At 38.9% G+C, this 17,877-nt stretch overlaps 1 protein-coding gene across 3 annotated transcripts in view; it reads right to left on the bottom strand.

The window, feature by feature from the left end:
- The window catches only part of PTPRZ1 (protein tyrosine phosphatase receptor type Z1), a 163,004-nt gene extending 146,361 nt beyond the window's left edge, over nt 1-16,643 (bottom strand). For all 3 annotated transcript variants that reach the window (XM_082399950.1, XM_082399952.1, XM_082399951.1), the window contains exon 1: nt 16,227-16,643. In XM_082399950.1, coding sequence (XP_082256076.1) covers nt 16,227-16,284 — 58 coding nt within the window. In that variant the 5' untranslated portion in view covers nt 16,285-16,643. The remainder of the gene's footprint in view (nt 1-16,226) is intronic.
- Nucleotides 16,644-17,877: the final 1,234 nt, after the last annotated feature.

Here is a 17,877-nt window from a genome sequence, read left to right as displayed (position 1 = left end):
CAGAAAGACGAAGTGGTAACTGTCAAAAGCTGCTTGGAGGCCAACAAAATGAGGGCCAAGACCACTGACTATTAGAGGTAGCAATGTTGAGGGTGCTAGTATAATTGATGAGGACAGTTTTGTTTTGAGTGGTGGAAACGGAATCCTGTTTAGAGTGGGTTCAGGAGTAAACGGGAGGAGAGCAAATGGAGATGGAAACACTTTACAAAGGTTTAGCTGGAAGGAAGAAGTGGGACAGAAGCCAAGAGACATTTTTTTAATGGCAGAGCTAACAGCATGCTAAGAAACACCCATCATTTGAACCACATTTACTGATTAATTTGTATTATCATATGTGAAGCTAACAATTTGAAAGAAAACACCAGTGATTTAATTATGAATGGATAGAATGCCAGAAACAAAATTCTGCTGCTAAAAATGTGACCTTTAGCTGTAAGCATTTGCACAGAGCCTTGCTTCAGGATGGAAGTTCTTCCAAATCACTCAGAGAACTCTTATCTACATTTTCTAATATCATATTGCCCCTTCTGCTTTTGCACAGAAGATAACTTCTTATCAAAAGCTTCTGAAGTCACAGTAAGCTTTTCCAAAAACACAGACTACTCTTTATGACTAATATTGCCTCCAAAGAACCATAACCATAATGGCTGAATTTTGTGCGAGGATTCTCATACCGAACGTTTAACTCAGGTCTCATTTTAAATAACTAAAATAATTAAAGCCTCTTTAAACAACAGGATGGAAATAGTGCATCCCTTAAAAATTAATGTTAAATCCACACAATTCTTCTCTGTGCTCAGAATTTTAAAAATTCAACAAATTAATTCACTACTTATATAATTGTGTTTTAAAACCTGATTTTTCCAAAGTAAGTCTCACAGGAGCCTTAATCATTGCTTACAGCTATTTGTCAGTTCTTCATCAGATCAAATACTGCTGCTTCCAGCTATTATATAATAATAGTTTTTTAAACTTCTAATAACCTAGTTAATATTCTATCAAGCATCACTATTTATTTAAACAAGTCCTCTGTTTTTTTTCAGTGTCTTTTAATTAAACATCTGAATATTGTAATTATTTTCCTCAGACATTGTTTTCTCTTAATTTTGTATTTCTTAAATTTTAATGATTACATTTTATCCTGGACACAGTAAAACATACATTTTGAAATAATCTCTTAAATCATCTATTATTCAATGTTAGTACAATTCACCCTAAGTTAAAACTAACTGTTTTTCAGTATAAGTGATTATGTATCTTAGTGGGTCCTTTGTCCTACTCTAACCAGGATAAGTTTTCCTGAATTAGATTTTCTTATCATTGCTGTTTGCAATGGGGAAGTTAAAGAACTCTGCAAATAATTTCTATGTGCCTGTTAGCCTCATACATATTTAAACTATTTTTATTGAGCAGAACACTAACTTCTATAGTATTTCACTAAACATTTGCCCCATCTCGACAGACTTTTGTTTTTAGCAATCTGTTTTTTTTCATAATCTCTTTGTGTTTCCATGTCTTCTTGCGGACTCTCCAGCTATGTCGTAAACAAGGTCAGCAGCCCAAAGAAAAGATACTCTGATTCTTGTCACAAAATGTAGTTTTAGAATGTCCCTCATAGCCCCTCGAGCAGGGCCAGGCATAATTCTGCTATTCTCACATTTTTAAAGACTTTCAGGTATCAAGAATACTGGTTTTTCTTTTCCAAGAAAAATAGCTTTAACTCTACAAATCTAAAACTTAGGCTGCTCAAAAATTTTAAAGCACTGGAGCCATGATAAAATGTTGACAATACAGCTATTGACAGCAACAGGTAACCAGTGGCTGTAAAATATACAGTGTTTTCTCCATGCTTGAATCAAACAGGATCTCACATATCTCAGATCTTGTTCTTGGTTTAAAAAAAAGAGATAAAAAGAACTGAGGGAAATGCTTTTGGCTGAAACTGCCTGGGGTGTTGGAGGGATGAGAAGGTGTTAGCAAGAGGGATCCGGTATCTTTTTGTTTCATGAAAACCCTAGCTTGACAGGAAATACAGGGAAAACTTAGCCATAGAAATGGTGCATCCGCTGTGCAGGCCAACAAGTATATTCTCCCACCGCTACTTAGAATAAAGAAACTTATAGTTCTCTTTCTGTCCTGTTTTTGGCCACAGTCATCTTTCTTCCCTTTTTCTGCATTCACTATTGTACTCTATTCCAATCACTTAATTTTCTTTCTTAAAAGTCTGAATGCCAAGAGTAAAAAGCCCTTAGGAAGTTGTCCATGATCGTTTGCCAATTCAGTTCAAAATCTATATAGACTCTTGGACCTGTTAAAACGAGAATGTGATTTGATTGACCTACTTTTAGTTTAGTTTTTTTTTTTTTAAATAAGAGGGATTGAGTGAATTTGAGAGTGAATTGAATTCTAATTCTGAATGCTGGGAATGTGATCCCAAGTTTCTTACCCTGCCGAGGAGTGCACTGAATGAGTTGAGGTGGTGGCAATATTTCCATTTGACTAGACAGATTCTGTTGTATTTTCTGTTTTTAGAGTGACTGCTTTGGAAGGAATTTCACTCAATGACTTATGCCGCAAGTATTTACTGAGCACCTACTATACGGGCCAGGGGTCTTTAGAGTCTTGAGACCAGACTCCTTCAAGGGAGGGAGCTATGGAAACAACTGTAATACAGTATGAGTGATGTGTCCCCCTGTCTGGCTGAGAACAGTAATGTGTCAGAGAAGGCTTCACAGCGGAGATGAAAGATAACTAGGAATGCAAGGGGGCACAAGTCACCAAAGAAAAAGGAAAAACATGAGCCAAAATGAAGGAGAACAGGTGAGGAAGTTCAGGACAAGCTGGACAGGGAGCCTGAGTTCAGGTTTTGAAGCACCTTGCATGCCCTGGTAAGGACATCACATGACATCAGGAGTTACATGAACCTATGCGTCCTTCCCAAAAAGGAGTAGGAGCGACTCAAAATTTGATCTATTATTTCCTCAATGGTTTCCAGTGATGGAGACCCTCATTCTTGTATTGTGTTTCATCACTGAAGTCAGATTCAGGAGAATTTCCTTCTGAGAATTACAGAAACACAGTCTATTCAAAGGAAAATCTTTCTCCTAAGATGCAAGTCCCTACAAGCATGCCAGTATCCATTCTACAAACTTGCAAAAGGCCTTTTTAACATTGGCCTTCAACAAAGCAATGATTTATGTCAAGTAAGTAATGACTATAGTGTGCTTATTGAACTGTATACATTTTGGCAAGAGAGCAGGTTGGTGAGGATCTCCTAAATTAATAGGAGATGCATTTGTTGCCATTTTCATGGCTCGTGTGTGTGTGTGTGTGTGTGTGTGCGCGCGTGCCTGAGAGAGAGAGATTTAATATAGTGGAACTTTCCAGATGTGTTTTGATCAACTAATATGTGTTTGGGATTCATAAGTGATGGAGCAAGAACATATGCAATATGCAAAAAACTTTTCATTCTTTATTATTGAATACCATATAAGAATCTTGAGAAGTTTAATCAGTGGCAACTTAAACTCCAGGCTACAAGTCCTAAGTGAGATTATGTGAACATATTTTCTCATTGGCACTTGCATAGTCTGGCATATGTAGCAGAATGTAGCAGAATGCAATAAACAAGCATAATTACTTCCACACAGAAAAGTCTATATCAATCTTTTCTTGATGACCTACTTTCAGTGAGTTTTCTCCAGTAATGCAATCACCCAAACAAATCTCCAGCAGACTGTGTACTACAGTGTCAAAGCCTCACATTGAAAAAAGTCAGCACTCCCCATGTATTTAAAAGGGAAAACTCACTACGTGGAAGTACATGTTCTCTGCCAGTATTCAGAGAAGACCCAACCCATCTCACAGTGAAAGGGTTTATATGCCGTTATCATTAGCAGAGAGATTATTTGGCTAAATGTTTTCTTATCTTCACTTGCCTGAATGCCATTGTGTCTAATATAACTTAATCTCTCATCATGTTTGTAAAAACTAACAGTTGTTTTATTTTTTCAAATAGACACTGTAAAATTCTAATTTTAAAATGTGGAGATGTGGGGTGCGAGGAGAGGGGGGAGAGGAGAAACCAGCCACCTTGAAAAGCTCCCACCAGTAGAGAACGGGAATACTTTCATACGGATGTTTAACTGTTTTGGAAGCGGGTGGAGGGGTTGGTGTAAAATTCTGAATACATTATTGAGGAACAAAGAAGCGTCTTGTGTGTTCTTGACTTCTGCCAAGAATACTAAATAGCTAAAATATAATGAAAAGTTAGGAAGAAAATAAGTTGCAATCACAGGCAAGAGAGAAGCATTATGGGATATTCTCTTGTGAGACGGATGATGCCCAGATTGTGCTGTACTGTAAAGGATTTAAGGGCAATATGTACTAGCCATACTGGCTAATTAAAAATGACTTCATTCTTTGTGCTTCTTTCCAGGAATCCGTTTTGCAGATAGCATTGCTATCTATGTCCAAAATTCTCGCCCCATTCTGATAGACTTTTAGCCAAGAATCATATGCATATCAACTCATTCTTTGAAATTTTAGCACCAAGAGTTTACCTTTGTCACAAAATAGCAGCTGCCACCACCAAAAATTTAGCCTTAAATTGGGACAGACTTAACTATGGAAATTATGTGACATTTTCTCAGCAGTAAGTACGTGTTAAACAGAACATACAAGAAGAGTGTTTTAACCTGCACATTTTGTCCATATATTTTGCTACTTACACTATCATTTTGAATGTGGTAGGGTAGAATATTGAAGGGGACACAAACGATGCTTAAATTACTGAATGAAACAGTGAACACTCCATGTTCAAAAAGAAGAACTGCTGCTCATATGCTCACAGAGACATTTTTTAAATGAATTCACATCTTTATTTTGTCTCTTTTTTTATGACTTTCCACAGACTTAAAATCTGATTTATACAATCTAACATGTATTTCATTATTCTCTATTCTGGTATGCTCCCACCAGGGCTCATTTTATATCTGTAACGAGATTAACTCCTCAAAGAGAAAAACTATTAAAGTCAAGCACAGTGATAAGCACACAGTGGCTGTTCAATGAGGACCTGGTGAAATGAGTTCCATTGATCTCAACCGGACTCAACCCCTTTGGCGAAGAACAGCACTGTATTCAGGTCACAGGAAAAGGCAGACCTTCTTCCTCTCCTTTCTTTATGCTGGAGGCAGGAAAGTCAGGCTGAAAATATCCAGGACAATTCCCATAATTAAACTTAATGATTTTCCCATAGGATGTAATCTTTTAATGCTCAAAATAAGGCAATATCAGTTTTGAGAAGCAGGAATACATGAATATATATATATATGTATACTTATTTATTTATTGTGTATATATATGCATATCTATACAATATATAATATATGCATATTACATATATTTATATATAAAGTACTTATATAAATATATTTTCTATATATGCATATTACATGTTATTTTCCCACTCTGAAAACCATCGAAGGAAACTTGACCATAACCAAGTATTACTCATGAAGAATTCATTCAGTCATACTTCTTAAATACGAAAGTCTTGCATCCAACTCATATAGCATAATATAGCTATGTTTCTTCATTACACAAGAAAATATGCTTACATTTCTACCCTTGACAGCTGCCACTTTATCCCTTTCTGAAACTTAATGATTCATTAATTTACAACTTTGTGCATCCTTAATATATCGTAAGAGACAAACAGATAAAATCCTATTGTATTTTTCATGAATTAAAAGAAAAAGCTTGCTAAAATCAATTTTAAAACAAATTCTGGGAAGCCTATTCTTTGGATCATCTTCCATTCCACTGTTTTTATGTAAAACACAAGCTGCAAGCAATATACAAAGATATTAGCTTATGTGGTAGGAATATGATAGCCTTCAAGCAATCTGAAATCATGGATATTAAGAAAGCCTACTTATTGGCAGACAGCTGACTGAAATGTCCAACATACCTGTGCTCATTTTAAAAAGGACAAATATAAGGGTTTTCAAGGTGAATGAAGTAAAGAGTTTTGATAAGACTTGATAAAATTAACCTGACACTGTGAATATACTCAAATCCTTCCTATCCTTAAGAAAACAAAAAAGCTTTTTTTAAGAGTTGTGACTATGATCTCTACTAAAATCGATAAAGATAGATCATTTTAAGCAGCACCATTTCTTCTTATGACTTCTCAAGGCACTGAGTTAATCAGTTCAGAGGAAATGTTTACTGTCAATTCCTATGTCTTGAGGTAACAAATTTGGAGTTCTACCATTCAATACATAAGCAGTCTTCATGCTACTTTCCTCTATTTCTCTCTCTTCTTTTCTTCCCTTCTAATTATCAAATTCTGTATGTATTTGCTGCCTCCACTTTTCCTTCCTGGATATTTCTCTGACTCTATACGGTCCTTGCTACATCTTCACCTTCTGAGGGAGGACGTTCCCTTGAGGACCACCAATGACTCACTCTCCAGAGAATGGCACCAAGTCCTAGCAATTATACCAATTACACTTATATCATATGAGGCAATGTATTTGAAAATACTTTTAAACATTAAAGTACTATTTAAAGAGGATGGTATTATTATACCTCCAAATGATCTATCAAATTTCCACTTTGACACAGTGTAATAGCCTTTTAACTGAGCTTCCTGATTCCCAGTCTCACTCTTCTCCAATCCATCCTACACTCTGATATACTGGAGTTACCTTCTTAAAGTAAAGAGATCTACTCGAGTCATTCCACCGCTCAAAACCCTCCACTAGCTCCCCATAATATACTGGATAAATTCCAAACTCCAAACCCTTCAATTAGCCATTGGAAATCCTACCTACTATTTGAAACTTTTCCACTAATACAAACCCCTCCTAATTTTTTTCCTCCCTCTAAACACCACATTTTCAATCTTATTCCTTGCTTCTGTGTATGCCATCTTTTTTGCCCCTAATATCCTTCCCCTCAACAGTGGCCCTTGAAGACCTGCCCTCCTCCATCCAGGGTCTCCATCCAACCCATCTCCTCTTAGAAATGTTCCCAGAGGTGAATTTAGCCTACTCACAACTCATGCTTTCAAATTCTGCAAACTCTGCCATGTATGAGAGCTACTTATGTATGGTTCTTTCTCTCTTGCAAAGCCTTAGCAGACCACTAGAGGAATATTCTCTCTAGGAGAATATTTATCACAAACAAGGTGCTCAATAAAGAGTCAGTGACTTGTGTGCTTGTGTTCTCACCATTTAATGATTAAGAATATTAAAATAGTTGTTTGGGCTATCTAAAAAAGTTCTTTGTTAACTTTTAAGCGGAGCTATTAGTGCTTTTCAAATACAGTAAAAACAAATAGCTGACACCTGGTCAATAATGAAAATGTAATTTTAAAAACACACACACAAAATAAATTGCTGAAATGAAAAAATAGAGCTAAATCTTGTATCTACTACATAACAGAAAATAATAACTATGACTAGAACAAATTATGCATGGAGAAAGAAAATAAACAAGACAAGGGAACAGTAAGAATATGTATCGTTGACAAAACAAAAGATATTATGTGCCCATGTCCTGATAAATGCACTTGTGTCTCCCATCTCAGAGTGGTTCAGTAATCCTCCCATCTGCTGATAGACCTGAATCTTTGGACCAACTCCAAGACTGTCTGGCCTCCTGAAGTTCCTCTGGCTTTCAAAGACTATGAGGTCAACCATTATAGTCCATACTCCTCCTTCTAGGGTTACTCTGAAACTGAAACTGCCTTAAGAAGAGGAGAGAGGGATGGGACATTTTCCAGGGCCTTTGTCCTGTGGTACTAGCTTTGTTTTAGAATGGCATGAAACTTGCCAATATATCTACCTTAAGAAAAATGAACTAAGATTAGTAGTATCACAAGGTTGACCTAGATCTGTCATTTTAAATGCTGGCTGTACTCTGTAATCACCTGGGGAGTTTTAAGAAAATGTTCACGTCTGGGGCCCACACCCACACATGTACTTGATCCAGGGTAGGGCCCAGACATCGGTATGTTTTAAAAGTTCCCCTGTTATATAGTCAGCTCAGGCTGCTATAAAAGCAATACCATAGACTGGTTGGCTTAAACATTTATTCTCACAGTTTTAGAGACTGAGAAGTCCAAGATCCAGGGGCTAGCAGATTTGGTTCCTGGAGAAAGCGCTCTTCCTGGTTTACAGACATCTGCCTTCTCTCTGTGTTTTCACATCAGAAAAGAAAGAAATAGAGTTCTGGTCTCTCTTTCTCTTCTTCTAAGGACATTAATCCCATCAAGGGGATTCCACTTTCATGATTTCATCTAAAACTAATTACCTCCCCAAGGTCCCACCTCTAAGTACCATCACATTGGGGGTTAGGACTTCAACATAGGAATGTTGGGGGGATACATTCAACCTACAACACTAGATAATTTCAAAGTGCAGCCAGGATTGAGAACCACTGACCGAGATCAATGGTTATCAACCTAATTTCACACTGAAACAAACATGACAAGGGTATCATGTGTGCAAAACACACCAGTGGGCAGACCAAGATTCTGCACAATTCTGTGTGCCAGGTGAGATGCCATCCTTATTACCCTATTCAAGAAAATGTGTCAGAATGCAAGGGCAAAAACGTCATTATAGAAATATTTTTAATCTGATGACCAGGTGACTGAAAACTTTGAGAAAATCCAGAAAGTTCCTTATATCTGGCCAGCATTTTGTTATTCCAAGCACACAAGCAGGACTCTGGTGGTGACCAGGATCTCTGCAAAAAGAGGTCATTTTAAACAGCAACATTTTCTTTTATTCCTACGCAAGGTACTGAGTTAACCAGTTCAGAGGAAAGGTCTAGTATCAAGACCCATCTTTAAGTAAATATGTTAGAGCTCTAGACATCAAGAAATAAGCAGTTAGTCAGTGACAGTGAAAGAACAGAAAAATTATGGAGTAGATGGGGAAGGCAGAGAAAAAGAAGGATAGAATGATGCTCCAAGAATAGAAAGGTACCTGTGGACATTGTTATGAATATTTTAACAGAAAATCCTTCTTTCTTACTAATTAATAAATTATTCTTTCCAAATGTATGAAGACTGTATTTCCAAGGAATCTGTAAAAAATTTATCTTTTGTCAATGTGTACATAAATTAATGCATGCTTATTGAATGAAACCAGGAAGTTCACATTAACCAGGACTCTGAATAATCACATTTACTCTAATATCTGCATAAGTATCAGAAGCAAAAAAAAAGATAATCTGCCCATTTTAACACATTAGAATTTTTAGGCAGAAAGATATGTTAACACATACTTTTAAAATTATGTTAACTACAAAGCTCCCCAAATTATATTAACACATCAAAAATATTTTAAAATAATGGTATCAAATAGTGTCAATCTTCTTCCTATCATAATCTTCATCACAATCTTCTTCCTATCATAATCTTCATCACAATGCTGAGCAATTTTGAATTTTTTTTAAATCTTAAACTCATGATTAAAGGAAGTGAGGTGAAAAGGAAATAGAAACCAATAAAAGAAAGGAGGGTGAGTGAGAAGAAAATAAAGCAAAGATCCTAATCGAAGAGCAAATCTTGTTTCTGTTTTTAACTCCTGTGAAAATTTCTAACTCATCCCCTGCCCTGTTCCATCTGAATTTAACTAAATTCAAATATTTGCCGAACATCCGCTATGTGCAGGGCTGAGCCACATGCAGTACCTCATCTCTGAGATTAATGATAAAACTTCAGGCAAATTCCAAAAGCATGAATATCCACATAATGTAACTGCACTTCCTGTCATTTATCTGCTTTCCAGAACTGACTTGGGCCACTACCTCTTATGGCCAGCTTGACTACAGAGCACTTAATCCAACATGATGGCTTTTGATTGACTAAAAATACTGCCTTTGTGGTATCAAGATACTTCATTTATCATTACTGACCATCCCCCATGCCCACTGCCCTCTTCTCCCTAACAGGGAAGCATGCTTGCATGTGCACGTGCACTTATATACACACATACACACTGGCTTAATGCCCTGTCCCCGGGACATATCCAAGCTTCATGGCTGCCAACTTATCTAGAATGAAATGTTCACTCAAAACTGCTCCTGCCACTACACATGTAGTAGCTATCATGGGGACTATATTTTTCATGCACAGATAGGATCTAGGTGATGCTTAGGTGCATTTCTGGGAGAATCAAAGAAAGCAAAGGTCTGGTGCCAGAAGTGGCATTAAAGATGGATGGCTAGAGGTCAATGGTGACCTAACTCTCGAATTGAGATTAGAATCAAAAGAAGGAAAGGCCAGAATAAACTGGCTGATCGCAACAGCAAAAACCTACTGCTATCTAAGAAGTTTCACAGTACTGTATTAAAGATTTATTAATCACCTACTATAGGTGCTAAGTCCAAGAATGCTAAGTCCAAGGTTGAATGAAATACATACAGTCTTTGCCCTCAAGGAGCTCGTCTAACTGGGGAGAGAGACAGAGACATTGCAAAGCGACATAGTGAATGCTAGAACAGGTACAGAAAATGAGTTGTGGGAGCTCTCACTCCTGGACCAGCAGCTAATCTCATCCATTCAACCCCAGTCTCTAAAGGCCACGAAGTGGCCATTTAACTTTCTTCATCTATTGCTGCTCTACCTCAGGCCACCAGGACGTCTCTGTGATCTCTGCATGGCTGACACAACACAGGCCAAAAATAACCAACATACATCGATACTTCAAATAATTTTAATGACTCTAGGAGTCTTTTCAGTTGAGTTGACTTCTCATCAATACTATCAATCAATACTTTATCAGCTTTTGATTCTAAAACAGCACTTTTTAATAGACTTTCTGCAGTGATATAAATGTTTTATGTGTGCATTGCCCCATGCAGCAGCCACTAGTCACATGTGCCGACTGAGCACTTGAAATATGGCTGGTGTGAACGAGGAACTGAATCAATGTATTAAATAAATCTGAAATTAACTAGCCACATATGCCTAGTGGCCGTGGCACTGCACAGCACAGTTCTAAAATATAAGTGTTTTAAGACTGTGCCATATGATCAAATAATTTTTCTCTTAATTCCTATACATATGTTATACATGCCTCTGAAGAATTAAAAACACAGATAAAAACTGGTTTCCTTCTGTAACCTGTGGTTGTTGCCAGGAATTACTCCCAACAAGACACTAAAAGTTAAAGCACAGTCGAAACGTACATATGTCATGTTTAAATTGGTTCTGACTTTTACCAATGGCCTTCTTGATGAAGTGGGAAACATTTAAAAATATTTAAAAGTTAAGATATTTAACACATTACGAGATATTTGGGAAAGACTGTTATTTTCAACTAGTTCTAAAAGAAGAAAACATCTTCAAAGTGAGATTTAAAGGAGGTTTCAATGTGGGGATTGATTCAGATCAGCTGGAATGTAGGTATCATGAGTATTAGGACTCTGTATGTTGATGCACTGCTTAATTATTAGTGCCTAGCAGCTGCTGGGCACTTAGGAAACCTGTAATGGAAGAGTAGTTAAAATAGTACGGATGGGAACATTCTGTATCTGGATCTTGGTGGTTGTTACCTGACTATATGTATTTGTCAAAACTTTCCAGATGGTACACTAGAAAAGATAAATTATGCCTTAATTTTTTTAAAAAAGAAAAGGGGGAAAAAAGTAATATGGGAGCACATGGGAAAAATCATGAATGGATATCTGCAAGAAAGCAAATGGGAACGTGAAATGCAGCATCACATCTCATGTGAAACGAGCTAGTATATTCCAAACAGCAAATTCATCTCCCAGGAATGAAAGGAGGAAAAGGCTCAGGCTTGAGAGTCAGAAGGAACATATAGACTGAAACAGGCTGTGCGATGTTAGGTAAGTCATCTAACTTCTCTGTGCCTCAGTTCCCTCGCTGAAACATGTGTAAAATGGAACACCTATCTGAAACAGTTTTGGGGAGAATGAAATGAGAAAATGTACATAAAATGTCCAGCAGTGGGTCTGCACCTGGCAAGCACTGAGTAGATGGTAAATGGAAACAAAACACAAGCTAATCTTCTTAATCAAGGCCTTCCTCTGAGGTCCTCTGGTCCTGAATGAGGGGGTTCCATTTCCATACTACAGTCTAAACAGTTGGCAAGTGAGTGGTCAAGCAACACTACCGGGTTAGACAAAACTCAAATCTCCTTGGAGTCAGGGGAATGAGGAAATGCAGAGCATGCTTCCAGAAAAACCTGAATTTTTGCCAGAAGCAAAATTCCCACAAGAAAATTTCAGCAAGTTCCCAAATGTCTCATGCAGACATGACAGCATAAATGAATTCATCAATGAAATGATTTATCCTGGCAAACTTCCCTGAGTGGGAGCAGCTATAGTCTACATAAAAAGGAGAGAGAGATGAAATAAAGAAAATTCCTATTCTGCAAATCAAAAGTAATTAATTTTCTGAATGGAGACTAGTTATTATTTGGGGGAAAAAGGCATGAATATTTTCTATTCCTGGTTACAATTTGTCTTTGGAAGGTAAACAGACCAAGCTGAGAGTCACAACATACTGGATTCTACTGATTCTGTACTCAAGATAAATTAAGCAATTAATTCTTGCAGAGGAATTGGGTATAATTTGTAGTTAATGTGTCCTTTAAAGCAATAATACATGACTTAAAAGTTCAGAATTTGATTCATTACAAATTTAACAGTAATATTTAAACATATTAGTTCAGCGTACCTTGCATGACTGTAACTCAATTCAAAGATTGTGAAATTGACATATACACTAATATGTATAAAATGGATAACTAATAAGAACCTGCTTATAAAAAAGTAAATAAAATAAAATTCAAAAATTCAAAAAAAAAAAAAAAAAAGATCCTGAATTCTCATTAGTTGAAAGAAACTATTCCTCCTTAAAAGCTCTTAAAACACCTACCTCTCCTCTATGACTCATAGTTCAGCCTCCTTACAGGAAGCCACTGCAGATTTTCCCATTACCTGTTCAGTGGGTCACAATTAAATAATAACTAGTTATACAGTCATTACATTAGTTCTCCACCTAGTAGAAAACCTCTCAATTATTTTAGAGAAGGTTCAAATTCTCTTGGAGTCATCTTTATTTTCTGCCTCTCTGATTAAGAATCTCCTTCAGCTGAATAACATTAAATATTGTGTTCCTCATGTGATTTTTAAAATTAATATTAAGTCAGGTATCAGAAATCAAGTCCATGGTAAAAACTTGTTAATAATCCGGAAACTTTACTGACATTTAAATGTCAAACTATCTCAGCAGTTGTCAAAATGTGGGCCTAGACCAGCAGCATCTGCATATCCTGGGAATTTGTTAGACACTGAGATCCTCAGCCCCACCCCAGAAATACTGAATCAAAACTCTTCAGGGTGGACCCCACAATCTGTGCTTTAACGAGCCTTCCTGGTGCCTCTGACGTATCCTAAAGTTTAAGAACTGTGATCTAGCTAATTCTGGCAAAAACATTTGAGGCCTCAGGCTAATCTTGATATGATGATCCAAATGGATGAACTCACAGATAGATTTAACCCCCTCCCCCAAAAAACCCATAATGTTCCTCTTTAGTTTCAAGTGATCCCTAGCAGTAATGTGGAAAGGAAGAATTTGTTTCACTCCAAATAATCGAATGAGGATTTTTGTGTTTGGAGAGTTACTTGAAAGAAGCAATTGGTCCCTATGTCCAGTTCAAAATCATCAGGACATTTTGGACACAGAAAGTGATAAGGTCATTATGACATTGCTAACGATGAACACCTTAGTGAATTCTACACCTTGTTTCTGGATAACGGTAAGGATGGCAGCCTAACATTCAAATTGTATCAGAGCTGTCACCCTGCACAGTAAGTCTCAGTGGGCGGACCTTTCCTGAGCATCCATTATATGTGCCAGCTCAACTCACTGCCTCCAAAGACACTGAGAATGAGTAGTAAACACATTCACAAATACAACAGTAGATGTTGAGAGTAAAATAATTGAAGTGGAGACTGAATTTTTCATTGGTAGATAACGTGCCTCAGTTTTTCAAAATGTCCTATCTGAGATCAGGTATTCATTCCATCTGAGGTAGTCAAGGCCCCTAGGTCAGTCTGCAGGCAACAAAGTAAAAGGCCAACTGTGTTAAAATGGGAAGGGATACAAAAGGATTCACCTGCCAGTCTCAAAAAACCCACATTCTGAGTTCTAATACAAGCTCACATTCAATATCATCACATAAACTTGCGATACTCTTAAACAATTCATTTAATCCTTTCCAGTTAAATGTTACATCATCAAAACATTAAAGAAAATGTCCAATAAACTGAAATCTATAAACCCCAAGCAACAGGCTACTAACAATGCTTTATTGAGAAAAGCCTTTGCAAAACGTGGTGTATTGAAATGGAATAGCATTCCGCCCAAAAGGAATGAAGTACTGATACATGCTACAACATGGATGAATCTTGAAAACATTATGCTACGTGAATGAAGCCAGACACCAGAGGCTACGTATCATACAATTCTATTTATATAAATGCTCAGAATAGACACATCTATAGAAAAAGAAAGTAGACTAGTGATTGCCAGGGCTAAGGTCAGAGAGAATGAGGAATGACTGTTCATGGAGTTTCTTTTGGGGGTGATTAAAATGTCCTATCATTAGATAGTGGTGATGGTTGCACAACTTTGTGACTATACTAAAACTCACCGAACTGAACAATTTAAAAAGATGAATTGTATGCCATGCAAATTATATCTTAATTTTAAAACTTCACAATATACTCAGGGAATGTGGTTTAGGTGGCATGCAAATCAGTATCCTCTGGTTTATTTTTATACTACAGTGAGATGTTCTTTAAATAATAATCTAAGTACCAAGAGGACCTGGCTTTGTTATTGAAACAGATCTATAACAGAAACATAAATTCAACAGGTATGTATTTGATGACCACAGTACTTTTAAAAAATGTCTTCCCCTCTCCAGAATCAATTGTATGGTTTTAGAGAAAACCAGGACCAGATTCCTCGCAAGTCGTAAATGTCAACCGTGTGCATCACACCACCCCTGAGCACTTTCATAAAGCTTTTAGAATTTAAATTATGTGCATATATCTGGCAGGCTACTGGCAATTATCACCATATAGCAATGCAATGCCCATTAGTTACAACACAGAAATGATTTCTTTTTGTAAAGGTTACTGTGCCAAAAGCAGCACCATCTACTGGATAAAAATATAAGTTAATATCTACTTTATTATGAACAATCTATTAGGATCCTCTAACTGTAAAGAGTATAAAATATGTGTGCTCACAAACGGAGGTACATTTTCTAACTCTCGGGTTAATGGCTCCAAACCTATTGTATGCCATCGTAATAGAACATTTTCATGAAGGAAAAAAAGACATTTCTTTAATGGAATACAAAAGTCCAGTCTTACAATCCTTCCAGGAAATGCCCGGAACACTTGAATCTGCATCCCAGGTAAAGATTCTAACTGGCTCTTTCAGAAGACAGTTTCAGTATTAAATGTGTAACCTGGAAGGTGGTGGGTAAAAGATGAATCCTTGAATACCTATATCAAGCTGCAGCTCTCCTCTGACTTTGGCAGCAGGGGCAGAATGTTGACAGAAATTTTGATTGAAACTTTTTTTTTTAAGTAACTGCCCAGACTTGAATGTGACTAAATTAAAAGTACTGAAAACACTGAAAAGTCAGGTTGGTGCCTGTTCCTGTTAGTACCTTTCGGGCGTGTGTGTGCGTGTGTGTGTGTGTGTGTGTGTTTAATTCGCATCAGACACGTGTATTCCTCATTCAAGCCCATAAATATCCGTAGCATGAACTAAACAGCAAGAATGCGATACAATACGTAGCCCCGCACCAAGGGTGTATTTATCTTTCTATGGGTATCTAAAAGGCTCTTTTCCACACTTTGCAAAGAGGAGGAGAAGAGCTGCGAGGACAAGAGGCGTGACGGGCAAGCCCCCCTCTCCTGGCCGCGGGAGCAGCGTCCCCCCGGGCAGGTGAACTGTGGCGGAGGTGCGAGGTGGGGAGGGGGCGCGTTCTCGTCGTGCCGCCGCGACACGGTGGGCTCCCCAGTCCGCCGTCCCTCTTGCCTCCTTGCTAGATGGCGGCGCGGCAGCAAGTACCGAAAGCTCTGAAATCCCCCCTCCCGTGTCCCAAACGATCCCACAGGGGAAACCCCGCCGAGGTCTTAACACTCACCCAGGCGGCAAACACAGAGGAGCTGAATACAGGCGAGAAAGCGCTTTAGGATTCGCATTTCCAGACGGTCCGGGGGCTCCCACCGCGCGGCTCCTTGGCGTGTCTGGATGGAGAGGGAGGGGACGCGAAGGAAATGTTCTCTCCTCCAGTGTATAGACTGGTGCGAGGCTGTGTGTGTGTGTGTGTGTGTGTGTGTGTGTATGTGCGTGTGCGCGCGAGCGCGCGCGAGCGTGTGTGTGTGTGTGTGTGTGTGTGTGTGTGAGAGAGAGAGAGAAGGACAGAAATAACCTAGGGGAGGACGCGTGGTGCTCGCGGGCCCGGGAGCCGCTAGCCGAGGCGCATGTCGGGCGGGCGGGACTCGGTTTCCCAGACCGGCGGCGGTCGCAGTCTGAGCTCTCGGAGCGCCACGGCGCCTGTGTGCCGGGTGCGCGCTCGGGCCGGGCCGTGCGCGCCGCGGTGCGGCGGGGGCGCGGGCGGGGGCGCCGGGCGGCGCCGGCGCCGCGCGCGGGGGGTGGAGGGGCGCGGCTGCCGTTCGGGGGCCGGGTCCCGGGGTAGCGATTCACAGAGCGACACCCCCTCCCCCCTGGCCCCTGCTAGTAGCTTCGCTGCCCCAGAGTTTGTGGAACCCGCTGGGGTTTAGAATCTTCGTGGAGAAAACGTCTCTTCATTAAGACTCCTTCATCCCTTTGGAAGAGGAGGCCCGACCCCCATTGTTCCGCACAGCCAGAGATTGACCTTTGGGGTTCACCCCTGGAAATGTTTTTCATTTGATTGTTTCCCTGCCCGCATATGCTAAGTGGGTACAATCAGGAAGTGGTGGAGTCGCCTGGGTAACCTGGGTTCCCCTTTCCACTTTCTTTCCATTTTCCAAAGCACCAGAGTAGTTCCAGACCACATTTCCTTCAGGGCAGTTGACTGCCAATAATCTCTGGCCCTGATTGTGACCCGTCAGACCCTGCCCCTGCCCCAGACTCCAATCAAATAGTCCTGCTGTGCACAGCTGCCGGGAAGAACTTTCAACTCTGCCGTGGTCCTTCCGGACGCACCGAACCTACCCAAGTGCCTCCTTGCACAGAGTCGCAAGGGAAGGTTTTTTAATCGCTCGATTGCAGGATATACAAAAGAGATATAACACATGCCTTGTGCTGCCTCAGAGCTGGAAATGTCACGTTGTACGTGCTTGTTTCTATGTGCTTTCTATTTGTATACTTATATAAGACCCCGTTTGTCGCCTTTCAGGAGTCCACTCTAAGGCACAGAAAGTCAAGTTCTGGAATTATCCCTGTATTCTCAGCAATCATTTGATGTAGGTTATCTGTACAGTGTGTACTCCTGTGTCCTGTACTTGTCTCAAAAATAGTATTTTAGCTTTAAATTTTTAAAGAAAGCTTATCACATACAAAATTGGGTTCTGAATGTATTTTGAGTGTTACTACCAGTTCTCCCTAATATCCACAGCCTCTGAACACTAAGTTAAATATGCAGAGCTAATGATGCAATTTGCTTGCTGTTGCTTCAGAAATTGATTACAGTCGTGTAATAAATTTCAAATCTATATAGAATGTTTATTCAGGAATACATATAAATATTAAGAAAGTGACCCTGGATCTTATTCTTCCTGTGAATAAAAACAGAAATGCTGCAATTTTTA

This window comes from Balaenoptera borealis (assembly GCF_965194805.1).
Source record: "Balaenoptera borealis genome assembly, chromosome: 7".
Lineage (NCBI taxonomy): Eukaryota > Metazoa > Chordata > Mammalia > Artiodactyla > Balaenopteridae > Balaenoptera > Balaenoptera borealis.
Note: the sequence above shows the minus strand (reverse complement) of the source record. Positions and strands in the feature narration are given on the sequence as shown.